This window comes from Antedon mediterranea, chromosome 5, assembly GCF_964355755.1.
Source record: "Antedon mediterranea chromosome 5, ecAntMedi1.1, whole genome shotgun sequence".
In the NCBI taxonomy this organism is placed as follows: Eukaryota; Metazoa; Echinodermata; class Crinoidea; order Comatulida; family Antedonidae; genus Antedon; species Antedon mediterranea.
Genome location: NC_092674.1, coordinates 28234813 through 28262577, shown reverse-complemented (window position 1 = coordinate 28262577; position 27765 = coordinate 28234813). Strand labels below are relative to the sequence as shown.

The window sequence follows — 27765 nt, the reverse complement described above, 5'->3', positions numbered from 1 at the left end:
TGTTGACTATAATCAAACCGTTTATTATACCGTATTATTTGCCTGCGTAAGAAAAATATGTCGTTCACAGACCGCGAACGGTTACACAAGTTATACACATGAATCAAACAATGTTGTTAATTATTTCTTCTCCAAATTTATTTTGAATTATTTTGTACAAACAAGGTATAAAATAAAATATAAACAAACTGAAACATTTATCGAAATATTTCGATTGCTAAATATCGGCGAAAAAATTGTGATTTGATGCTCGTCATACGAAGTTTGGTATTTTAGCCCCGTGGACAATAATTATACCATGGAGTATTTTTTAACTCCATTATTATACCACAGGTACCTAAAGTTGATTGTCGCCGCGGCACAGCGCTGGAATTCAACTATAACCTCATCTGAACAACACGATGAAGCGTTTAAATAAACCTTTAATTAAGATATTATCTCAAGGCCACGCAAGTGACAAAACATTTCATTTTTATTGTCTGCAAATAGTTTCACTATTGTGAAGTGTCCTTGATAAAAGTACAAAACGAAGTAAAGAATAAATAATTGATTCAAATTATTTAAAAGGAGATTGTGTCAGTCCTACCTACATAACTAGTCTTTATAGGCCTACTGACCTTTTAACTTGAACATAATTACAACACAGAAATAATTTTTTCACGGAGATAACCTCATTTTTCTGGCTATAGGCATATAATTTATAGTAATATGTATTGCATGAAACTAAATTGTTTCAAAATTTAAGTTCTTATAACTTATGAACTCGAAGAGCATAGTAAATTATAATTAATTATTATTATATCATATTATATTATATGTTATAATTGATATTCGTTAGGTCTATATCATCATTTTCGTTTGACAAATTTTAATAAATATTGTAGTTTTATCCGCTGCAGTTGCGGTAAAGCATTATTTTTGTCATCTTACTACCGCGGTACTCAATATTTGTACGCAAAATGTGTTCTGTAATATATTTCTTTTACCGCACCACTATTTTCAGGTTGTAGGGTGGTGGGTTATGAAGCCCGATATTTATAACTCCGTCGGCGACGTCTGGAAGCGTTTCGCCAGCAACCGCTTGGAAGCCATAACGTTGGTAGATATTGGCAAGAAAGATGAACATGGCGTTTTTAGCGTACGTCTCCCCTGGACATCGTCTTTTTCCTGTAATTGAATCAAAATCAAAATAATTATCAATATTAAATGTTTTTTTCACAGCCTCGTTCCGTTTTGAAACAATTTTAGACCAATCAAATATTTCCCTGTTAAGCGTGGTTCCCTAGCGACGCAACGCAACGACGTATTGAAAGTGCTGTATTGCGTAATCACAAGTGGGAGCCGAGCGCAACAGTGCTGCAAACATCGCAGGTTTGATTTCACGCATGAGGCGGGGGAAAACACAATTATTATTGGAAGGGCATTTTCTTACGTTGCGTAGATAATGAATAATACAAAAAAGGGTAGGCCTATTCGGATAATTTTACTATCTATCACATTGTTTTACCATTTCCTTAATGGTTTTACAATCAAAACACTATAGGAAGCCGTGTCGGAAATGGTTACGAGATATGGTATGTTTATTAATAATGATTGCCATTATTTAACCAAACGGAAAGGTGTGAATAAGTAGCTTAAAGCTGTGTTCCCACTACTCGGGCGCAACAAGAGAGCTGAGCAATCACGACAGCTCATTCGATTTATCGCGTCGTGATTGGTCACATTACTAATTCATTTTGTACGCGTACAACTGGTAATAAGTTATAAATGATACAAACCTAGTCCAAAGGGTATGTAAGACTCTTTGTTGAGATCAAGTTTCCCTTCACTGTCCAAGAACCGATCGGGGTTGAACTTCTCCGGTTCATCCCAGTATTTCGCATCACGATGCGGTCCCCAAATATTTGCAAATACAACGGTATCTTTCTTGATGTCGTAACCCTCGAACTTAGCATCTGCTTGCGTAGCGTGCGGCACAAACTGCGTCGCCGGGCACGCAAAACGTAGCGTTTCGTAGATGGTGGCGTTTGTGTACGGAAGTTTGTCAACGTTCGCCATCGTTGGTGTGTCGTCACCAAACACAGACGTTACTTCATCTTGAATCTAGAAAATAAAATATGTACATCCCGCTACGATTAATAATGATACTTGTCTAGGCAGGGAAAAATTATTCCGGTAGAGGAGCAGTAGCGTAACGGCTATGAGCGGCTAAATCTAGGGGCCCCGGATCTTATAGGGCCCCTAAGCAGTGTCCAGAGGTAAAACAGGCATCAAAATATGTCGAAAAGGACTAAAAACACCCAGGGCCTCTGCGTTAAGTTAAGGGCTACTCAGACAGCGTTGTACGACGGGTAGTCTCGTCGGGAGAAATAAAACATGTTTAATGTTTTCCCGACGTCTTAAAAACTACGCCCGACGCTATTTCAAACTCGGACAGCACCGACGAATCAAGACGACACGTCGGGCCTCGTTGTACGATGCTGTCTGAGTTAGGCTTTACGCCACTGGGTAGGAGCCAGATTTTACCTTCGTTTGAACTTCTGGATGCTTGGTGATAAGTAAAAGAAGCCATTGAAACGTGTTCTTAAGCGTAATCGTTGCTCCCATCAAGTTCATTATGTTAGCTAAACACTCTTCTGCGGGGAACTCTATCCCACCTGCCTTAGTCAAGTATCCATCCATGAGATCCCGTACACTGGTCGCGTCTAACGTTTCTTTGTGCGTCTCCAACTCTTTGCCGACAAGGCAACGCAAGTTTTTACGCGCTCTTCGAAATCCGAAGTAGAAAACCCACAACACTGGAAACAAATTAGCTGGTTCTGCCATCAAATTCTTCAGTTTTTTATTCATTTCTCCGATACGTTTCTTTAATTCACAAAAGTTCGGGTCATCGTAGGGACATCGTTGTTCTCGTCGAAAACAAAACGTTGATATCATGTTTAAATTCGCTTCTTCCATCAGACGATAAACGAGATCAGACGATGAATCCTTGTTTTTGTTTAGAACTTCACAGATTGCCGTTGCCTCGTTTCGTGCCAATTTCTCAATGTCCACTTGTTTCATGACTGTTGTTAATAATTCTCTGCGTTTGTCGAATACTTCATTATTTTCCCACGTCATTGTACCTATATATTGTATAACAAAGGAAAGGATTATATAGTGTGTGTGCAGTAGGCAGACAAAATACTAACATGAACTGTGTTTGTACTTAAATAATATATAATAATACAGATTGGTCTGCAATTGGACGCATGACAATGGCGTAGGCTGTACGCAACTGATTTGAATAATCAGTCGCGATTGGTTGAATTACTGTAGGCCTACCAAAGTTGCGCTTGCGTCTGTCGAAACGAAGCTTTGTGGAACCAGGGAACCTGGTGGAACTAATTATATTGTTCTGACTCAGTAATGTTAGATGTTAAATATACCCCTGCAAATCGTAAAAAATAGCTTTTGCATATTTTGGCATACACAGTTCATACACAAGTGAGAATGTGTTTAGGCTAGGGTTTACTCAACCTCATCCCACCCAATTAGTATATCGGTAATAAACCTGATTTTACGGCCTATAATAGTTTGTCGATGACGCAAACATTTATGTTTAGGCCTACACATTTGGTTTTACAATGGAGAAATATTCTTTCATTCTAGGCTAGCAAATTGCATTGGGTGGTGTCCGTAAGATGCCATTCTTGAATGCCTACACAAACTGATATTTCCATCCGGAATATTATAAGTTCCGGTACAGTTCCGATTGCTAAACACAATAATCAGACACAAAAGTCCGGTATATCTAAGTCAAGTACTGTATATAGTATAAGTATATTATATACATTAGGCCTATTCCTTCCTTTAAACTGTAATGTCTACACGATCAAACTAGTTTGACTGATGTTCTCAAATATGGCAGTGATATTTCCAAATATGGTAGTGATCATCATAATAATAGTTCATTCCATGGGCACATCACATTTTTTGTCACATCATTTTTTATAGTGTAGACAGAACTTTAGTCTTTCAGATTTAGTATATTAAAATTCAAAATAAAATTGTTGAGTAGGCTTAGATCGAAAGATTAAATTGCGGAAATCAATAAAATGACTGATATATATTCAAAACCATTAGAATTATAGTAAGCCATATACAATATTTGTTTTATTTATTTTATCGACTCTCAACGTACGTTACACTGGGTATTGTCATTAGAACATTTTTACTTCCGGTACTCACGTTCACTCACTTTCTGTGATTGTGAATCTTCTTTTTAGTCTCTCTTTTTTCAAATATTATTAACCTGTGATCTAACCGGGATTATGCTATCAGTGTGAATGTAATTTAAATAAGGGATGGTCGACTGATAACCAATATTGCACCCATCTGACCCCACCCTTAATTCCTCCTTAAACCCAACAATGATGTAAAAACCGACTGAATAATTAGCCTACCTCTTGTTCCATCCTTTTCAGCGATTGGTAGAACAAAACGTGCTGAAAATGCATCTGAATTGTCTTCAAAGGCTTTCCTTATAACATCGAAGTTACCCAGTAAAACACTGTCACCGAGAGGTCCCAGATCCACTCGACACACCGGTCCATACTCCGCACACCATTCTGTCCAACTTAAGTGGGCTTTTGGTTTTATGTCCTTTAAATTACCTAGTCTGGCTGCTGGGCGGGGTCCAGGGATAACCCTCTTGTCTTCATCACTACCGTCTGCCATTATTAATACTAGTTTGACATAAACATACGTTTACCTGTGCTAGTAGTAGAATCCGTTCTGTCTCGTTAAATATGTATTACTCAGACAGAGCTTATTGTAACGTATACAGTTCTGCGATTTGATTGGTCGGTTCCGGGATACCCCACTTCCATTATATCTCCATACTTAAAAATAAATACGGTTTAGAAAGACAAGTCCACACTTTATTCAGGGAAATCGATAATGTAGGGTGTTTTCGAGGAACAACGAATGACACGGCGTATGACGTCACGCTTCCCTAGGGTCAGCGATCTCAATATCAAATCCGTTTTAACCTTTAAAACATTCACTGGTGGCGCTAACGAATGCTCTGATAGAGGACAGAACAGTTTGTTTTTAATTTCCATGAATTTACATTACCCAACTCTTTCAGAAAGAAATACGTACACATTATATATTTTTTTTAAATTAGAAGGCAATTTGCGAATGGAGATAAAGTAAGAATTACTATATATAAATTGAAAGCTATGAACATGTAGTTAAGACATTCCAGAAGCCATAAATATACAATAATAACTAAAATATCAGTACTATACACATACCAGGACCATAAAACCACATACAATCATATTCAAGCGTCGTGGTTTACCGTTTGTGATCACGTCAGTCACCGCAAGCGTACAATAGAGCCTCGTTGTGGTATTAGTATACTGCAGTACCTTTTCCTTTGTGAAGTTCTGAGTACTGCTGTACGATAATCTCTTCTTCCTCGGTCATGTTTGAGTACCCGGTCACGCTAGGCTGAATATTAAACAGTTGATGAAATGAATAAGCTCGAAAACTTTATTTTATTTTAGCTCAGGGTATACAATTTGTATTGTTTATTATAAATATAAACGTTGATCAGGCCCGTAGCCAGGGGGTTTTTTTATGGTTCGGGCGAACCCCCCCCCCCCCCTTAACCAACTGCGAACCCCCATCCCCGACATGCCCAATACCTCACCCTCATCTCCAAAAATCCTCCAAATACGTGCCCCACAGTACAAAAAGTTGTTTGTAAATTAAAAAATTCGTAAACTTGTTCGTGAACCTTCTTCTCTGTATGAGCGTCAACTAGTGATACGTGTCTGTAAATTTCTAAAAGCTGCAAATGAATTGCCGATTTCAACCTGAAAAATAAATGTTTGGTCCCTGCATGTAACATGATATTGACGCGTCTCATAGCGAGCTGGCGCACGAACGATTCGTACAAAGGACACTGCCAGACAACTGCGTACTTATAATTGTTTAGATCACTGGCAGTCAGGCAGCATGCATAAAGTATATAGCCTTCCGACGTACATCAGTATTTATGTGTGACTATGAAGTATAATGTATCATAGAGGATTATAGTGAATATTAATATTTTACACTATAATATCTATGGTATCAAGTACTGTAGTTCACATTGACCCAAATATTTAGTGTCCGAACCCCCCCTTGACAGATCCTGGCTACGGCCCTGTTGATAGTAAACCCACTTATTGTTCGTCAGCGGGATAAAGCAGAGCGAGCATACCCGGAGGTCCCATTAAGTATATGTACGACCTTCTTAAATTCTAGGCCTAGTTTACCGTGGAGTTGCACGTATTCCAACCCGCACGTCACTCTGGGTTCGGCAACGCGACACATCTCCCCAAAAATTGTAAATTCAATTTACCCTATTATTTACAATGTGCAAGCAAACAAACAAATATGCATGTATCCGGCATCCTTCCTCCCTCTACTGAATTTCAAATGGGAATACAATAACCGATTCTTTGACACATTTTTTATTCGAGTAATGCATGCTTAATTAACTACAATTAGTTCCTTTATATATAATTATACAATACAGAGACGAATTTTAGACAAAATTTAGAAAATTTACAATTAGAAGCCACAAGATACCGTAATGATGTTTCATATTCTCACTATTAGTATGTATTAATGACAAATATTTTATTTTAGACTTCGGGGTATTTATTTATTTTCTTGTATTTTAACGACAATCCTATTCACCAGTAATAAATTCATATACTATCCTTATTATTTGTTATTTTTGTCGTCTGAGCGTGAAACAATTTTCAGTTTATAAGGAGGGGGGTTATGTAGGCCCGCGAAAAGCACACCATCATTGACGTCAGGAAGTGGGTGACCTTCGACCTCTTCAAATCCATAGCGTTGATAGATGCTGGCAATGTACAGAAACATGACCCTTTTAGCAATTGTCTCTCCTGGGCATCTTCTCTTTCCTGAAATGGATCAAATAATATTTGATAAATGTTTCCCGCATTTGAATTAGGCCTATGTGAAACTAACAGGAAAAGAAAGGGAAGGAATTGGAAGTTTTCCGTGTGTATTGAGTTGTATTATGAAAAGTAATAATACCCTGTATTACAGTAACTGTAAAAATACATATTGTCTACATACCCAGCCCAAATGGAACGTAGGATTCTTTGTCGAGATCCAATTTCCCTTCACTGTTCAGGAATCTGTCCGGGTTAAACGTCTCCGGCTCTTCCCAGTATTTCGTATCATGATGAAGTCCCCAAATATTTCCGAATACAACGGTTTCATTTTTAATGTCATATCCCTCGAACTTGACGTCGGCTTGTGTCATGTGAGGTACGACTTGCGCAGCGGGACACGCGATACGCAGTGTTTCATAGATGGTAGCGCTGGTGTATGGCACTTTATCGATTCCCTCCATCGTGGGAACCTCATCACCAAACACAGACGTAACTTCAGTTTGAATCTATAAGATAATAGCATGATACAAATTAAAATATAGGCTACATTTCAAAATAGGTGGGTGTCTTGTGATAAGCAATATTAACCATTGTATCGCGTTTCTAAAGCGTAATCGTAGCTCCCATTGTATTCATAGTGCACAATGCACTCTTTAGCTGGAAAATCTATCCCATCGACCTTTGCTACGTAGCCTTTTAGGTCTGAATAATATTTTATGTTTTTATTTCAAGAAATAAGGCATGTTTCAGGCAGTGGTGGCGCCAGCGGGGGGGCTACGGGGGCTCTATCCCCCTCGTCGGGGAGCCTAGCCCCCCCGTCGGGGAACACGGGTACTTTTTGTCGGGGAATATAACATACAGTAAAAAAAATTCACGTTCACTTCATATAGCTTCAGCGCCTAGAAAACCACGACGTTCCATTGACCGTGAGAGTACGTCAGAGGGCTATTATGCACTTTTATGCATTCGTTATTGCCAGAGATCTAACTACTAAACAATAGCTAGTACGCACTTGTTTGGCGGTATCCCTTTGTACGAATCGTTCACCGTTGGGTCGAGACGCGTGATATCATGTTCCATCCAGGGACCAAAATGTGTAATGTAGTTATTTTCCAGGCAAAGTTTACCGACGGTTACCGAAGAGAACACGGGTACTTTTTGTCGGGGAATATAATATACAGTAAAAAACGTTCGCGTTCACTTGGTAGCTTCAGCGTCTAGAAAACCGCGACGTCTCATTGACCGTGAGAGTACGTCAGAGTGCTATTATGCAATTTATATGCATTCATTATTGCCAGCGATCTTACTACTAAACATTAGCTAGGTACGCACTTGTCTGGCGGTATCCCTTTGTACGAATCGTTCAACGTTGGGTCGAGACGCGTGATATCAAGTTCCATCCAGGGACCAAAATTTGTAATGTAGTTATTTTCCAGGCGAAGTTTACCGACGGTTCGGGTACTTTTTGTCGGGGAATATAATTCGTTCGCGTTCACTTCGTAGCTTCAGCGCCTAGAAAACCTCGACGTTTCATTGACCGTGAGAGTACGTCAGAGTGATATTATGCACTTTATATGCATTCATTATTGCCAGCGATCTAACTTACTACTAAACAATAGCTATAGGTACGCACTTGTCTGGCGGTATCCCGTTGTACGAATCGTTCAACGTTGGGTCGTGATATCATGTTCCATCCAGGGACCAAAATGTGTACTGTAGTTATTTTCCAGGCGAAGTTTACCGACGGTTACGTCGTGTACTGTGTCGACGTGCGCTACACTACAGCAAAAACGAATTATGTTAATTGTTCGTATGGTCACCAATTTTTTTATTTACAAGTAACCTTCTGTACCGTGGGGCACCTAAAATAAATATTTCATCCATTACTAAACAAAAAAACATGCCATTTTCGCTTAGCCAACATCTTATTATAGCTAAGTTATTAAATTTTCAATGTCCTGATGTCATGAATTTCTCACCACTCGGAAGTCCAGATGGTACGCAGGCATACACTTGGGAGGAATAAACTTATTTCCCCGACTGAAAAAGGTCTACGCTTGCGTTTTTTAAGCCTCTGGGCCTGATGTTTCCAAAGTATAAAATTCCTGCAGCTCTAGTTTTAAACATTTTCTTAGCTCAGCCCCAACAATAAAGCTGGTCATATTTCGAAGTACAAGAAGTGCATTTTCCGGGACCTAACATCTCTATTTTTCAAACACTTCTTAGCTCAGTCACAACCATGATAGGGACTTATATATTTTGTTTCATGTTTTGAAGTATAATAAGTCCAATTTCCAGGACCTCCAACTCTATTTTTCTAAATTTTCTTTGAACTTTTATTTTTTAAATTGAAAAATATGGATTGAAACAGTCATCGCGCATCGTTTTTTTGCACGCAGTATTTTATTTATGCATTACAAAAAATGGAAAAAATGGCTACCCTAAATCTGATTAAAATGACCTCAAATGACGCTAGAACGCGTTGCTTCCGGGGCCTTCGCCCCCTGGACCCCCACCGGGGGCCCTTGGCGGCCCCCTGGCCCCCAGCCTTGTGAAGCTCGCTTCGCTCGCATAGCCCCCTCGTCGGGGAATGTAGCCCCCGCGTCGGGAAGATCCTGGCGCCACCCCTGGTTTCAGGTATGCGTCCCTTATTGCACTGCATGTTTTAAGTGTGTGTTGTTGTGTAGAGCCTATACACTTTAAAGCATAATCGTCTTAATTCGTATCCGCTGAAATGATATCTATGGCATTTATACGCATTCGTCGCGATCGTAAACAAACAAAAAACAACTGTAGGCCTACCTTAGTTTGAACCTCTGGGTGTCTTGTGATAAGCAATATTAACCATTGCATCGCGTTCTTAAGCGTAATCGTAGCTCCCATTGTATTCATTATGTGGACAATACACTCTTTAGCTGGAAAATCTATCCCATCAACCTTTGCTACGTAACCATCCATCAGATCCTGCACAGTGCCTATATCTCCAACGTCACGCACAGACAGCTCCTGGTTGATGTACGTTCGTTGTTCGTTGTGTATTCGTCTGAATTTTCCGTACAGGCATGTTGACCATAGAAATGGAAATATATTCCCCTTCTCGGCCATAAGATTCTTCCGCGCTTCCAGAACGTTATTCATTAATCTAATCCGTTCTCTGAATGTTTCGTCGTCGTATGGACATCTTTTCCCGCGTTGAAAACAGAACGCGATAGTCAGGTTTAAATTCGCTTCGTAGACCATTCGATAGACAGTGGTAGATGACTTTTGTTGACTTTCTTTGAGCACGTCGCAAAATGCTTCAACTTCGTTTTGTGTCATTTTGTCAATGTCGGCCTTCTCGAAAACTTTCATCATAAGGTTTCTTCGCTTCTCAAATATCTCGCCGTTTTCCCAAGCCATCGAACCTATAATAAATAAAGTAGTACCAAAATGCCATTGTATTTTGTATCCGTGTTCATCTTAATTACTTATAGGAACCTCGATCCTCGAATAGATCTTGTTTATAATTGTACCACAACCTCGATCCCTCAGAGATCTTGTTTCTGATTGTACCAGAACCTTGATCCTATCATAGATCTTGTTTCTGATTGTACCAGAGCCTTGATGTTTGGTTAGATCTTGTTTCTGATTGTACTAGAACCTCGATCTTAGCATAGATCTTGTTCCTGATTGTACCAGAACCTCGATCCTCGTAGATTGTACCAAAACCTCGATCTCCAGAGATCGTGTTTCTTATTGTACCGGAACCCCAATCCTAGCATAGATCTTGTTCCTGATTGTACCAGAACCACATCTTGTTTCTGATTTACCAGAACCTTGATCTATCTTGTTTAGTGTAAGGGTACTTCAGGACATAGCACAGAGTAAGCTTATTTTTATTGCACATTCTACTATGTTAAATATTATCAATAATTAATTTAAAAGGGTGTTTAAACATCTGTTAACTATGCAATATTGTATTTAATGTAATTTCTTGTTATCATATTGTAATGAATTGTGCACATTTTAGTTGTTATGTAAAAATTGCTTTTAAGTTAGGATAAGGCCCTGAAAGTGGTAAACAAACGATCGTTATGATTGCATATATATATATTTAGCTTCAGTCTTGCAGTATTGTCTAATACAGGAAGGATTGATTTGGATTTGGCCTCATTTTACCTTTGTTCAATAATGTGTAAAAGCGTTTTGATCCGTTAGGTTATAGTACGTTTATACGTCAATTTACGCGTTCCTAAAAGCAACTCTCCCCCTCCCCCATACTTCAGTTATATAATAGCGTCCACCTTACCGTAAGAAAAGACACAATTTTGTACTGAGCTAGTCATTTTTTTTTCAATATGGCCTTGAGCAGCTCAAGATGGTAGTCCCCTATTTGTATGCGTCTTACCATGCGAGCCTGACTTCTTGACAATTGGTAACACATATCGACCAGAGAACACATCAGAGTCGCCTTCAAAAGCTTTCTTGAATAGATTATAGTCACTTAAAACTACACTATCCCCCAGCGGTCCAAGATCAACTCTATAGATAGGACCGTATGTCGCAGACCACTTTGTCCAAGTCACGTGAGCCTTGTCTCCGATCTCCTTTAGGCTGCCCAAAAGTCCTCCTCCTCGAGGTCCAGGTAGTTTTTTAGTTTCTTCTGACATTCTTGTTTGTTTACCACTGACACCTGCAGGCTAGGAGATTTTTAAAAGATAAGATATATTCATTATAAATTTAGGCATACAAGTAGAGTTGGGCATTATACTGAAAGCCTGTTAAAAATAATTCAGCTAGTGATAATATTTCAGACAAACCATGCATGAATGGTCATTTATTGAGGTTAGATTCCGGTCCAGTCGAGCGATCCACTTTAGGTGTTGGGATCTGTAAATCTCCCTAAAAGACCTATAGAAGAGTAGGCCCTATTAGGCCTATAGGCCTCCTATACTAAAGACTTCTAAACGAACAAACGAAAGCAGAGGCATATCTAAAATACGACCATAAGATAGGCTATTGTATTTAGGCTACCTATCGTATTTACCAAAACAACACTGCAAATAATATGAGACAAAGTTATTATTCTTCCATTGTTGTTGACTACTACACTATAATACTAGCTAGATCTACACTATGCATACCCTTTTGTTGAACGTATGTCTGTATAACAACGATATGATGGTCAAAAAAACCGTTCAGAAAAATGAATACTAACGTTTTCTTTGTCAGAATTGTCCCCTGGTTGAGGACCAATACGGTGTTTGACGGTATGAATAAGTCAACAAGTTTCACCTGTGTTTGTAAACGGACCGTTACACCCAAATTCAGAACACGTCTGTTTCGTTCGGATCTTTCAAGGACAATAATACATTCCTATACATTGTATTTACATATACCCTTGTATTGCTGTATGATAATCCACCAGCATAATACTCTTACCACGCACATCCTGAAACTCTAGTCTAAACTACAAGAATAATATGTTGAATAAGTTTCACAAGGAAGTTATGTAAGTACAGTAATGTGAAATTATGAATCGTTGCACAGGTTTAAAAAAATTGGTGCCCAGAAACTTTTTCCCCAACCCTCAATATAAGCTTAAAATAATTGGCATATATTCCGTTGCTAACAACAGGGAGTTGTAATGCTAAAAACTTGCACAAAATGGCTTTCGAAATCCTTGGGTAGTATTAAATTTTTAATTGTATGCCCTTCGTAATTTCCGGTCAGGAAAGTATAACAATACTCTGGGATGGACCTACTGTATTGTGTATAACTATACATTTCTTTCTTGTTGTTGTTGTACGAACACAGTTTTGTACGAAAAACGTTTTTGTTATGTACGCAAACATGATTTATTCAATTAATTTTAAATTTACAAAAGAGATGCTCTAATTATTGTATCTAACAGTACGTACAGTAGTATCAAGGAAAGGAAAAAGAGCGTGACGTGTCAGTCATAATTCGGGGGCTAATTTTGATTTGCGACGACGAGCGGATCAACCTAGGTCAAGTCACAATCGACGTCACGCCTGGATCTAGAATCGGAAACACGTTCCATGCCGCATGCGCACATGGCGTAGTTTTGTCGTCCCAAATCGAAAGCTCCCTATTATTAATGACATAGAGTAAAACTACGGCACGGCCTTTTTTTTTTTCTATTATAGGCCCTAAAAAATGTAAATATATATGTATGTAGGCGTAGCAATTAATATGTGAAATATACATTTTATATACGAATTACATGTGTGACCAAATATAAATACGGTAGTCACAATATTATTTTAAAATACATAACAACAACTTTATGTTAGGAAGAATAATTCGTAACGAAGAAACAGATGTTTATATAAATCTTTGATGAATTAAAAGTGGGAAGAACCCACTAAAAGACAAGAAGTATCAAATATTATTTATTTTCCGTCTGAACATGGAACAATTTTAACTTTGTAGGGAGGAGGTTTATGTCGGCCGCCATAAATGTATCCACCACCGACATCAGGAAGTGGGTGACCCTCGACCTCTTCAAATCCGAACAAATAATACAGATAATCCAGCAGCACGCACATTCTGAACCTAAAAAACTATTTAAGGGTCTTTCACACCTGTTCCGGTGTAAGATTGAATTGTGTCCAGCATTCAAAAGTGTCCGGGTGGACACTTTTCAGCATTGGATAGTGTCCAGTTGCATGTTTCAACGGGTTCGTGGGCGTTTTTCAACAATTTAATGCTGTCCGGCCCGTTTCTTGCCCATGGATTGAAATGCGTCCACTATTAAATACTGTATCATACGTTTTATGATAGGTGGTTGTTTTTATCACGCCTGCACTTGTCTTGTCTTCTTTTAATAACCAATAATACTTAATGATGCCAAACAAATTTTTTTTTTCTAATTAAAGATCGCTTTGCCTAAACACCTCCGATTAGGGACCATTATATTATTTGGTATTTGAAAAGACAAGAAGAATAAATAATTGTTAAGTATGTGACAAAAACAAGTAAATGAAGTGGTCCTCTTCCAATTAAAAATCACTTTACCTAAAACACCTCCAATTAGCGACCAATATATTATTTAGTATTAATAAAGCAAGAAGAATATATAGTTATTAATTATGTGACAAAAAACAAGTAATTGTACTGGACCTCTAAAACACCTCTAATTAGTGACCATTTTTATTAATTGGTATGAGTAAAGGCAAGAATAATTAATAGTTTAATTTATGTGACAAAATTAAGTAAATGTACTGGTCCGCTTCCAATTAAAGGTCACTTTACTTTAAGACACCTCTAATTAGCGACCATTTTATTAATTGATAGGAGTAAATACAAGAAGAATACATAGTTTTAATTATGATAGTGACAAAATTAAGTAACTGTACTAGTCCTCTTCCAGTTATAGATCACTTTACTTAAAGAAACCTCCAATTAGCGACCATTATATTATTTAGTATGAATAAAGACAAAAAGAATACATAGTTTTAATTTTGTGACAAAAACAAGTAATATTGTACTGGTCCTCTTCCATTAAAAACCACTTTACTTATAGACACCTCCAATTAGCGACCATTTTATTAATTGGTATGAGTAAAGACAATAATAATTAATAGTTTTAATTATGTGACAAAATTAAGTAACTGTACTGGTCCGCTTCCAATTAAAGATCACTTTACTTTAAGACACCTCTAATTAGTGACCATTTTTATTAATTGGTATGAGTAAAGGCAAGAATAATTAATAGTTTAATTATGTGACAAAATTAAGTAAATGTACTGGTCCTCTTCCAATTAAAGATCACTTCAGTTTAAGACACCTCTAACTAGCGACCATTTTTATTAATTGGTATGAGTAAAGGCAAGAATAATTAATAGTTTAATTATGTGACAAAATTAAGTAAATGTACTGGTCCTCTTCCAATTAAAGATCACTTCAGTTTAAGACACTTCCAATTAGCGACCGTTATATTATTTTGTATGAATAAAGACAAGAAGAAGAAATAGTTTATAATCATGTGATAAAAAACAAGTAATTGTACTGGTCCTCTTCCAATTAAAGATCACTTCAATTTAAACACTTCCATTTAGCGACCGTTTTATTATTTTGTATGAGTACAGACAAGAGGAATAAATAGTTTATAATCATGTGATAAAAAACAAGTAATTGTACTGGTCCTCTTCCAATTAAAGATCACTTTACTTTAAGACACTTCCAATTAGCGACCGTTTTATTATTTTGTACGAGCACAGACAAGAGGAATAAATAGTTTATAATCCTGTCATAAAAAACAAGTAATTGTACTGGTCCTCTTCCAATTAAAGATCACTTTACTGTAAGACAGACACGACTAAAAGGTGAAATAATAATAACAAATAATAATAACAGGATTTTTATGGCGCACATACCACAGAGTGCTCTAGGCGCATTAAAAAAAAAATAATAAAAACAAATCATACAACTCACCCGGTCCCGAGAGCCGCTGTTTTGAGGTTGACCTGACAATTGTGGCAATTACCAATTGGGACATTACCCTTGCTTGACATCTGGTAAAAATAAATACTGATTATGCTGCCACTTTAGTACACAAAACGATAAATAAAAAAAAATAATAAAACTTGTAGCATTCCATTTAAACTAATACAATAGGCCTTGTTCAAAACTGCTAGTGTAGAAAAGTCAAATCCACCCATATAATAAAACCTAGAACTAGCTAATGATGTAGAAACATCAACAGCCTCACAGCTAATGTAGTTAATATCGCCAGCTAATAAAATATTATATATTTTACAAACCTAAATGTCTAAATCATGTGCAAATGTATTTCTCTACTTGCCGTCAGTCTATCCACCTCTCGTAAGTGATCGGCTTTCAAAACTTAGCACTCTGATCGTAAGCAACCACCCTTGTTAGCGACCACCTTTAATATTTAAAAGGGACTACCTCTGTTAAAGGACCGCTTCTCACAATGGACAACCTCCTGAAGGGGTAACCACCTTTCATAACGGACTGCTTTCATAAACTACCACCGCTCGTAGACGACCACTTCTTTTACCGACTACACCTCCCGTAAGTGACCACCTCAATAGAGGTGGTAATTTGCGAAAGGTGGTCGTTACGGAATTATGAGAAGTGGTCCCTTAGGAGAGGTGGACGTTTTTTTTTTAGAGATTATTCGAAAAAAACAAAAAACCGAAATACCCTTGAGTGAACGAATAATTATGATGCGCAATTAAGGTGTTTATTTTGCCATATAAAATATAACAAAATAAATATTTTTTGGTAATATGCATCAACAATGTTTTTCAAATATATTTTAGATAAATAAATAAATAATGTAAAATCTCTAGAAACAAAAAAAATATTGTGACTAACCAATTCAATGTTTTATTAAATAAAACCAAAAATCAGGCATCTGTGAAAAAAAATATAATGAAAAAGAACTCACTTTAACAATGACGAACTTACTTGTTTAAAGCACTTTTGTTATCAGTTAATATTATTAAATTAGTAAAAGTATTATGAATATTACAAAATAATATTTTGAGAACTGAAAAATATTTTGAGGGAACAAATATATTTAGGGAGAACAAAATAAGATTTCAAGAACTGAACAATATAAAAAACGAATTACTACTTCGAGACAAGGAATGATCGAGAGAACGAAATAATTTCGAGGGAAATTATTTCGTTCTCTCGCGAATTAGTAATTCGAATTCCAATGAAATAATATTTCGAGAGAACGAAAATAGGTAGGCCCTATGCCTATATGATTTAGTGATATTCATTCCCTAGAAATAATAATACAGTACCGGTAGGCTATATATTTTTTCAAGTTGTCGATTTACTTCAAATTGACAACAGGTTGTATATACTCAATCAAAAACAAACAATTTAATTTGATTAGACTATATGTCTCCAGATATAATAATAGTAATATTTATTTCAATCGACTTGATATTTTGCGATTCAAGTTGGTATTCTAAGGAATTATAATTACCCTAACGGGAGTTGGTGACCGTCCAGTGCCCTTGTTTTTACGGGGTTAATATGATGTCGATGTCGATGGTCCTACTTTTTTATCGATGAAAGCTGCCCGGGTGGTTCCAACCATTTTCAACAGCTGGTATTACACTATTCAATGCTGAAAATTGTCCAGTGAACACTTTCAAACACCGGACACATTTAAATCTTACACCGGCACGGTTCCGGTCCGGCGCCGGAAAATCCAATTAAACGTTTCGTTTTTACGCGGCTACGCGCATATCGATTGGCCCATAGCCGCGTAAAGCGTCATGAAAACAAAACATTGATGTTCGATTCGCCGGACCGAAACCGTGCCGGAACAGGTGTGAAAGACCCTTAATAATAAGTTACAAGAAACTAATTAAGTTATTACTATTAGCTAATATAATTTTGAATTGTTGCCCAGAAACATTTAAAAAATAATTGGCTTTTATTCCATTATTAAAATCTTGCACTAAATCTTGTTAATTGGTCCCGTCATAATTTCCGGTCAATAAACAGAAAAGACTCTGAGGTAGGATGACCTATTGATTGTGTATAACTAAATTTATTTCTTGTACGAACACATTTTGTACGCAAAATATTTTGTTATGCACGCAAACATGATTTATTAAATTAATTAAAAATTTACAAAAGAGATTTTCAAATTATTGTACCTAACACTACGGTACGTAGTATCATAAGAAAAATTTCCTACAGGGCGTGTGTCAGGAGCTAATTTTGATTTGCGACGACGATCCGACGGACCAACCTAGGTCAAGTCACAATCGACGCTTGGATCTAGCGGACACATTCCAATATGTGCGCATGCGCACATAGCGTAGTCGTCCCAAATCGAATGCTCTCCATTATTAATGACATACAGTAAAATTACGGCACGGCCTTTTTTTCTATTAAGTAGGGCTTACAAAATGTAAATATATAATGTATGTAGGCGTAGCAATTAATATGTGAAATATACAATTCATACACAGATTGCATGTTTGACCAAATATAAATACGGTAGTCACAATATTATTTTAAAATACATAAAAAAAACGTTATGTTAGAAAGAATAATTCGTAACGAAGAACCAAATGTTTATATAAATCTTTGATGAATTAATAGTAATAGAGGGAAGAATCCACTAAAAGACAAAAGTGTCAATATGATTTATTTTCCGTCTGAACGTGGAACAATTTTAACTTTGTAGGGAGGAGGTTTATGTCGGCCTCCGTGAATTATTCCATCATCGACATCAGGAAGTGGGTGGCCTTCGACCTCTTCAAATCCGAACTTTTGATAGATGCTGGTAAGGTACAGAAACATGACTCTCTTACTTAATTCCTCACCTAAACATCTTCGCTTTCCTAAATTAAAATTTCAATAAATAAATAGAATTAATTCATTTGACAAAACGTTGACGACTGCTTAATATAAATATCAGTCTCTTCCATCACCAGGCTAATTCTTTCTCAAATAAGTGACACATTTTAACCATGTCATTGCATCGGCTGAAAGCCTTCCGTTTTCGTTACAATACAGTGTATTCGTTATTATCTGAATTTTTTTATTTGAAAATCGGCTGTTATTATTTGATATGTAAACGAATATCCTACCTCGCCCAAATGGAATATACGATTCTTCGTCTTTATGATCCAATTTCCCTTCACTGTTCAGGAATCTGTCCGGGTTAAACGTCTCCGGCTCTTTCCAATATTTCGGATCATGATGAATTCCCCAAACATTTCCAAATGCAATTGTTCCCTTTTTAATGTCATATCCCTCTAACTTGACGTCGGATGTTGTCATGTGAGGTATGATTTGCGCAGGACACGCGATGCGCAGTGTTTCGTAGATGGTAGCGCTGGTGTACGGCACTTTATAGATTCCCTCCATCGTGGGAACCTCATCACCAAAGACAGACGTAACTTCATTTTGAATCTATATAATAAATACAAAAATTACTATAACTAGAAAGTAAGCTCGCTTCGCTCACTCCCCCTCTAGGAAGTGTAGACGATGGTTCTCGGAATGACAATGTCTCGGGTAAAAAGATTTAGAAGGACATTCTGGCCTGGACGTTTTCTGTCGGTTACCATTATTGAAATGCTTGATATTCGTAAAACTAAACCTATGCACTAACCTGTTTCACAGTGTCTTAGATGATTAATAGCGTTTTACGTATAGTATTTATTGTTTGGTAGGGCCCTTATAGTGTGGATGTGGGGAGGCGGAGTTAATTTGGGGGAGGTGCTTATTTGAGGGATACGTTAAATTTTTTAGTTTTAATAATATGGTACATTTACAAATTAAACCATCTAGTAGATATGCAAAGTGGTAAAAAAGAATAACAATTTATACTTGGTAAATTGTATAACAGTCCGATGAAATCTACTAAAAATGGTACATTTGTGTTATAAATATAATACAATATTGTGTTTATAAATGTGGATGGGTGTTTATGTGTGTGTGTGGGGGGGGGGGGGGGGAGCTAATTTTTAATTGATGTTTTATTAGGGAGGTGGTCCGGGAGTTTATTCAAATAAATACCATCCTAATTGGTATAATTAATATATTATTCCGCGACACAGTGAGCTCTCTCAATGTAATATGTATGTTATATACATATTCCCCACAATATACTCAGTATGTTTTACTACTATACCTTCACACGCGCGCGGTCCGAAAATAAACAAAAAACTAAAATGGCTATCGCCACCAACGGCCAACTTAGTTGAAACCAACCATGCAAAGTTTGCAAGGTGATTGACACACCTTACCGTGAATCCGGAAATTACTTCTACCGCGTATGAAATCAGAATTTTTTTTATAAAACCCTTTATAATATCTTCCTAAGATAGAAATATGGAACAATATCGTAATAGTGGAAACTAATGTCTACGTTTCGCTGTACATTTGAGATAGATAAGGTAGGTATCCAAGGCGGAGATTTGTCCCGAAGTTTTTCCATTGTGCTTGCCTAGGTCAGAATTAACGATACTTTATATATAGAGGTTAATATATGCCCCACAAATATCGATAGATTTCTGCAAACTGTTTTTGCCGAAGTTTGCCAAGGTCTACACTACAATAGCAAACTTTGGAAAACTACTGAAAACCAAGAGTTTACTCGAGTTTTACCATTTTTTTGTTGGTCTAGGACAAACTTCGAGTTTGCAAACAATTGTTTGCTAGAACTTTAGTTTAGGCTTTACAGAAAACTTTAATTGGCAAACTCAAGCAAACTCCGAAACAACAAACTTCTTCAAACAATGACAACTCAGAGTTTGCAAACTAAAGTTTGCTATGTTATCTCTGAGCCGTGTCTGTATATAGGCCTACCTTAGTTTGGACATCTTTGTGTTTTGTGATAAGTAGTACTAGCCACTGTATCGTGGTCTTAAGCGAAATTGATGCTCCAATGAAATTCATAATGTGCGAAATACACTCTTTCGCTGGAAAATCTATCCCATCAACCTTTGCTAAATAACTATCCATCAGATCCTGCACTGTACCTATAGGAGGATCACGTGATGACAATTCTTGATTGATATTCGATCGTAGGGCACTGTGGGCATGTTTGAACTTTCTGTACCCTATGCACCAAAGAAATGGAAAAAAGTTGACTTTTTCTCCAAAAAGGTTCCCCCGCGCTTCTGACACATCGTCCATTAAGGCCATTCGTTGTCGAAATTGTTCATTATCGTATGGACATCTTTGACTGCGTTGATATGTGTAGGCGAGTGCCATGTTCATATTCGATTCGTGGATCATTTCATAAAGTGTGCTAGGTGATTTATCTTGCCTCTCTTTAAGCATGTCGCAAAATGCCTCCACCTCATTCTGGGCCAATTTGTTGAGATCTAGATCTACCTTCTCAAAAAATGCCTGTGTAAGCCGTGTACGTTTCTCATGTATCTCGCCGACTTCCCAACTTAACGTTCCTAAAAAATATCAGTTCATTTGTATGTTATACCAAGTGTATACCGTCATATAAACTATTTCGTTTTGCATGTTCCTCGAGTATATTGACATGGGATGGGAACCTCAATCCTTGCAGAGATCTTGTTTCATAAAGACGGAACGGAACTTAATTACACATAATAAGAGACCTCCAGAACCATCATACTGCAGTAGCCAACCAAACCCAACCATTTTTTAACTTACAGAGGGCCTAATTGAAATATATTTTCTATGTTAGTAGTTTTTATTTAATTTATTTTGCTTGCAAACAAATACAATGTTCTATCACGTCATGCAATGTTACTGCAGTATTTATATATTGTTCCATAATGTAAATATATCTCTGTATTCACATTAACTTAATGAATTCCTTATGTCATAAAAGTAAACTTACCGAGCGAACCTGCCTTCTCAACAACTGGCAAGACGAATCGACCAGCGAACACATCAGCGTTGTCTTCAAAAGCTTTCTTGAGTACATTATAATCACTTAGAACTATACTATCCCCCATCGGTCCAAGATCAAGTCTATATATAGGACCGTATATTTCCGACCACTTTGTCCAAGTAACGTGACCCTTTGGTCCAATATCTCTTAAGCTTCCAAACAGTCCTCCTCCTCGAGGTCCAGGTAGTTTCTTAGTTTCTTCCGACATGGTTAGTAATTTTTAATACCGGTAAGTAAACTGAGATGATATAAAAAAAAAACATTAGTTGCATATTTCCCCAACTAGACAACCAACACCAACACCAGTATTTCCAGAGAATCTTATTCGATATTAGAGACATTTCTATAAATTCTCCTCAAAACATAGGCATACTACGGGGTAACTTAAACTATAAAAACTACTACTGCGAGTTAACTTCTCGCGTCAGGGAGAGTTAATTGGTCAGATGTTTGCCCTAGCCTATATCATGTTTACTAAATAATGTCAAACATAAAAAAAACCAAAGATTCAATTGAATAATTCATTGTCTTTGAGGAGGATATCCCTAGTTCTTTCAATACTCTACCGGTACCTAGTATGTATACTCTTGTTGTGTGTAGGCCTACGTACGACGATATCAAAATGTGTCCTATTTGTCCGCTTACATGTTCTGTATGGAAGTACAGTTTTTTTTCTTCTGGTTTTGTACCACTCCTCTATATATGAAGGAGATTTAGGAAGTTAAGATTGTAATCAGTAATTTAAATTACGGTCAACAAGGGCTTGTTGTTAATATAATTTACTCCATAATGCTCGGATATTGAATATAGATAGATAGATAGATATATATATCTATCTTTGTCCAGGTTCACTTGCATGAAGGGCTAGTGTTACTCGAAAGCTCTGCTAACTTTTCCGGCTGTTTACTTTATCGTTTTGATTTAGCTTTTCGCTGTTTTTTGTATCCCTAATGAGATCAAGCCATTGATACCCACAGCATTGTCATTTTTTCAGTATTTTGGATTGATATAATTAATATTATATATATTTAATCCTTTAACATTTTATGAATTATACTGAACATGATAGGACAAATATAGAGAGACCACGTAAAACTGCTGAACAGCGTATATTATCAGCGCAGATGTAAACATAACATAATAAAGAATGTATTAGGACCAGATAACCGGTGTGTGTCGGTATAAATAAGTAAAAATCAGAAAAGACTCTGAAATAGGACCTATTGAATTGAGAATAATAAATTGAATGAACACATTTTTGTACGAAAAACATTTATTCAATTATTTTTAATTTTAAAATTACAAAAGAGATGTTCCAATCAAGGAAAAATTATTTATTTTTTCCCTACAGGGCGTGCGCGTCAGTCCATGGATTAAGGAATAATCTTACCAAGGCCTGTAAAAACCTTTGGAAACTGTTGTTGAATATTTAAGGTAATCCATTGTCAGTCATAATTAGGGAACATGTTTAGAAAGAATAATTCGTAAAGAAGAAACAAATGTTTATATAAATTGAATTAAAAGTGGGAAGAATCCACTAAAAGACAAGAAGTTTCAAATATTATTTATTCTCCGTCTGAACGTGGAACAATTTTAACTTTGTAGGGAGGAGGTTTATGTCGACCTCCATGAATTATTCCATCATCGACATCAGGAAGTGGGTGACCTTCGACCTCTTCAAATCCGAACTTTTGATAGATGCTGGTAATGTACAGAAACATGACTCTTTTACTAAAATCCTCACCTGGACATCTTCGCTTTCCTAAATTAAAACATAAAATTTAAATAAATCAATAAATAAGATTCAGACCATGTTGTTTATTCTTTCATAGATAACGTATCAACACATTCTAAAGTAATTATCATTTTTTAAACGCGTGTTATTCACGAAGCGCCCTCAATTCAATTACTTTATTTCGTCAAGCACTCTGGCTCAAAATTTTTCTTGCCTGTGGTCACATCTAAAAAAATATAATCAAATATGATACAATGGGTAAAAAGAGACAGTACGACACCAATATTGCAATATACAAATGCAACACATACAAACATTTCATACCAGATTCATTCTTTCTCAAGTAAGTGACACATTTTAACCAGATAATTGCATATAGACTAAAAATGCTTGCGCTTTTATTTCATTATTACAATAGTATTATCTCAAACTTTTGAAAGTTGCCTGTTATTAGTTGATATATAAACAATCCTACCTCGACCAAACGGAACATATGATTCTTCGTCTATGTTATCCAATTTCCCTTTACTGTTTAGGAATCTGTCCGGGTTAAACGTCTCCGGCTCTTCCCAGTATTTCGTATCATGATGAAGTCCCCAAATATTTCCAAATACAACGGTTCCATTTTTAATGTCATACCCCTCGAACTTGACGTCAGCTCGTGTCATGTGAGGTACGACTTGCGCAGCGGGACACGCGATACGCAGTGTTTCGCGGATGGTAGCGCTGGTGTATGGCACTTTGTCGATGCCCTCCATCGTGGGAACCTCATCACCAAACACAGACGTAACTTCATTTTGAATCTATATAAATACAAAAATTACTATAATGTTAATATATGCCGCACACTTTACCAAATGTTGCTACTGTAGACTTCTGAAAAATTTACCAACGTCTACTCTACAATAGAAAACTTTGGAAAACTTTGCCTGCCAAATCCGGAGTTTGTGTTTTACCGTTTTGTTACCATGGTGAGCTTCAAAGGTTGAATTGTTTTATTATGTTAAAATAATAATGTTAATTGTCAACATTAGCTGAATCATACCGTTACAAATCATATTTTGTTAAAGGAACGAATCCTCTCTTATTTTCATGTGACATAGTTTGTTGAAATCAAAACAACATACTGTATAGGCCTTACCTTAGTTTGGACATCTTTGTGTTTTGTGATAAGTAGTAATAGCCATTGTATCGCGGTCTTAAGCGAAAGTGATGCTCCAATGAAATTTATTATGTGAGGAATAGAGTCTTTAGCTGGAAAATCTATCCCATCAACCTTTGCTAAATAACCATCCATCAGATCCTGCACGGTAGCTATAGAAGGGTCACGTGATGACAATTCTTGATTGATATTCGATCGTAGGGCGTCGTGAACTTGTCTGAATTTGCTGCACCCTATGTGCCAAAGAAATGGGAAAAAGTTGACGTTTTCGGCAATAAGGTTCCTTCGCGCTTCTGACACATTGTCCATTAAGGCCATTCGTTGTCGAAATTTTTCGTTATCGTATTGACATCTTTGACCGCGTTGATATGTGTAGGCGAGTGCCATGTTCATATTCGATTCGTGGATCATTTCATAAAGTGTGCTAGGCGATTTATCTTGCCTCTCTTTAAGCATGTCGCAAAATGCTTCCACCTCATTCTGGGCCAATTTGTTGAGATCTAGCTTCTCCAAAACTGCCAGTGTGAGTCGTGTACGTTTTTCATGTATCTCGCCGACTTCCCAACTTAACGTTCCTAAAAAATACCAGTTCATGTGTATGTTATACCAAACGTAATAGTGTATACTGTTTCGTTTTGCATGATCCCCGAGTATATTGACATGGAAGAGGAACCTCAATCCTTACAGAGATCCTGTTTCATGAAGACAACTGAACTCAACTGCACATAATAAGAGACCTCCAGAACCATCATACTGCAGTAGCCAACCAAACCCAAACAATTTTTAACTTAAGGGCCTCATTGAAATATATTTTCCTTTATTTTATGTTACAGCAGTTAGTTTTGATTTATGTATTTGTTATTATTTATTTGTTATTATTTATTTGTTATTATTTATTTGTTATTATTTATTTTGTTTGCAAACTTGTACAATATTCTATCACGTCATGTAATGTTACTGTTATAGTAGTAATAGATTCTCCAAAGATTTAAATTCTGTCTATGCCTCCACATTAACTTGTAATGGATTCTTGTCATGTGATGAAAGTAAACTTACCGTGGGAACCTGCCTTCTCAACAATTGGCAAGACGAATCGACCAGAGAACACATCAGCGTTGTCTTCAAAAGCTTTCTTGAGTACATTATAATCACTTAGAACCACACTATCCCCCAGCGGTCCAAGATCAACTCTAAAGATAGGACCGTATGTCGCAGACCACTTTGTCCAAGTCACGTGAGCCTTTGGTCCGATCTCGTTTAGGCTTCCCAAAATGAGTCCTCCTCGAGGTCCAGGTAGTTTCTTAGTTTCTTCTGACATGGTTACTGATTTTAAGTAAATTGAGATGATTTAAAAAACAATCTTGCACATTTATTCAACTACACAACCACCAACAACATAAATATTTCAAAAGAACAGTTGGTTGCATCTTTGCCACTGCATTTAGCTAGATTGTGGATGCATTTGACCAATTTTCGCAACATAAACATACCACAAAATAAGTAGACTACTTTCAGTTTTATTTCACACACAATATAACACAGTGTATACATTTTTTTAAATAAATAATAATGAAATATTAGGTTGTGTGGAGATTACAATAAGCCATAATGGCTTTAGGTCAGAACCCACCAATAAATATGGTGATGACTGAAATAAGGAAGTAGAAAAACAATATAAAATAATATATCTTCTAAGTGCAGAAAACAAAACAAATAAAAAACAAAAAACTAATGTGCATAACTATGAATTATTAATTGTTTATATATGTTTTTTAAAGAAGCTAAAGTATTGGACAATTTAAGATTAAAAGGCATAATATTTTATGAATATGGTCCATAATAAATAAAAGATGTCCTACGAAGTAAAATAGAAATTCTTTCATAAATAATATATTTAGTCTTTAGTCGAATTAACTTCAGGGAGGGAAGTTAATTAATCCGATGTTTTCCCTACTCTTACATCAGAAGGGTAAGGTCTGGCCTACTTAACTTACTTGGCCTAGTAGCTCATCAAGTTTACTAAATAATGGCAAACAAAAAGTAAACATAAGATCGAATTGAATAATTATTTTTTTTCGAGTAGGATACTCTCTCATCCGTTACATTACTGTAGTTTAAAGCCAATCTATGTAGAACAAGGAAGTTCTTTGTTTTAAATATCATTCATATTATGCATATCATACAAACGTCCAACGATAACTCTATTAAACTGTCATTTTTTTTAAACTTTCAACATTAATCGTTTTAACAATATTTTAACATTTTCAACGTTTTGTAAACTGCGTTTTAACATTATTGTAAATTATAAAATAGCGTTTTTGCAATTAGCACGTCAATTTAGGAATAATTGATACAACACTATTCTTTGAACAAGCGCTGTTCATCAATAGTCTGGAAGAAACCCCACACTTAAGGCCCATTCACACGGCGATAACGATCGACGCTAACTAGATAAATATGCATTTTTCATACATAATGCAAAAAAGAAATTTAAAAGTTTTCAGTCTAGAACTATAACAATCTACGCTGTCTTTGATGAAAGCAAATTAGCATAACTGATCATTATGTTAGTTAATAGTTCTAGAACGAAAACTTTTATAATTTCTCTTGTTTTATGCAGGTAAAATGTATGTTTATCTATTTATCGTCGGTCGTTATCGCCCTAGTGTAAATACGCCTTTATATATATATATATATTTATCTTTGAGGAGTGTTAAATGGTATAACTGTAGAATTTTACATTTTTAGTTGTTTCCTTCTTTAAACTGATCATTACATTCAAACATTATTAGTTTTGGTTATATAATTCAAGTTTATTTTGTATGTTATGTACACAACATTCTAGTAAACATTATGTATCGTAGAAACCATGGCGAAATCTAGCTTATTTCTCCATGCATAAACAGAACGCAATTGTATAATACATATACAATCACAATATCAATACTAACATACATCTATATCCATATGCGTATCCACATAATACATATATATATACATATTTGATTGATATTTGATTACAAGATATAAGAGTAAAACATGTAATATGTGTAACTATTTCAAGACTTGTCTTAGGCCTACCTTTTATGCTATAAAAACTTCTCAATAACCAGTTTACGGTAGAGTATTTTTCTGGTCAACACTTCAAAATTCGTCGGCAATTTAACCATCTCCGTTAGATAATAACGATATAAAGACTATAAACAAGGTGTGGATGTTTATAACTTCCCGAAGGAAAACAAAAAAAAATAAAGATCACATTTGAATACAAACAAATCACATTTTTCAGAATAATGTTCATCTCTATAGAGGACGCAATACATCACATAGAAAAATCATTCGTACAATCATTTTAGGCTATTCTGAAAAAAAAGCGAATAACTTTATTATTATTCATGAACACTGTCAAAGTAGTTTAATTGGTATTAGTCTGGGCTCCAGACGGAGTTTTGTCTTAATATTAGTAAAAATATAAATATTTTTGCGCATATGGCGTTTCATACGTGTA

The 27765-nt window shown here is 36.2% G+C and overlaps 4 protein-coding genes across 4 annotated transcripts; all 4 read right to left on the bottom strand.

Moving 5' to 3' along the window:
• Nucleotides 1-120: 120 nt before the first annotated feature.
• Nucleotides 121-4925, bottom strand: LOC140050241 (cytochrome P450 2C39-like). Its single transcript, XM_072095350.1, has 4 exons — nt 4446-4925; nt 2527-3125; nt 1779-2103; nt 121-1167 (listed from the first exon to the last, which is right to left on the bottom strand). The coding sequence occupies exons 1-4, from the start codon at nt 4717-4719 to the stop codon at nt 983-985; spliced, it is 1383 nt and encodes a 460-aa protein (XP_071951451.1). The 5' UTR covers nt 4720-4925; the 3' UTR covers nt 121-982.
• Nucleotides 4926-6220: 1295 nt separating this feature from the next.
• On the bottom strand, nt 6221-12286 carry LOC140050239 (cytochrome P450 2K1-like). The gene is made up of 5 exons (XM_072095349.1): nt 12243-12286; nt 11356-11647; nt 9771-10372; nt 7150-7474; nt 6221-6971 (listed from the first exon to the last, which is right to left on the bottom strand). Exons 2-5 carry the CDS (start codon nt 11615-11617, stop codon nt 6766-6768), a joined length of 1395 nt encoding a protein of 464 aa, XP_071951450.1. The 5' UTR covers nt 11618-11647; nt 12243-12286; the 3' UTR covers nt 6221-6765.
• A 5833-nt stretch (nt 12287-18119) lies between these two features.
• LOC140049896 (cytochrome P450 2C54-like) lies at nt 18120-21568 on the bottom strand. The gene is made up of 4 exons (XM_072094849.1): nt 21307-21568; nt 20292-20893; nt 18566-18890; nt 18120-18316 (listed from the first exon to the last, which is right to left on the bottom strand). Exons 1-4 carry the CDS (start codon nt 21566-21568, stop codon nt 18120-18122), a joined length of 1386 nt encoding a protein of 461 aa, XP_071950950.1.
• A 1110-nt stretch (nt 21569-22678) lies between these two features.
• LOC140049508 (cytochrome P450 2U1-like) lies at nt 22679-27413 on the bottom strand. The gene is made up of 5 exons (XM_072094403.1): nt 27339-27413; nt 25314-25580; nt 24237-24832; nt 23571-23898; nt 22679-23122 (listed from the first exon to the last, which is right to left on the bottom strand). The coding sequence occupies exons 2-5, from the start codon at nt 25573-25575 to the stop codon at nt 22926-22928; spliced, it is 1383 nt and encodes a 460-aa protein (XP_071950504.1). The 5' UTR covers nt 25576-25580; nt 27339-27413; the 3' UTR covers nt 22679-22925.
• Between the last annotated feature and the right edge of the window lie 352 nt (nt 27414-27765).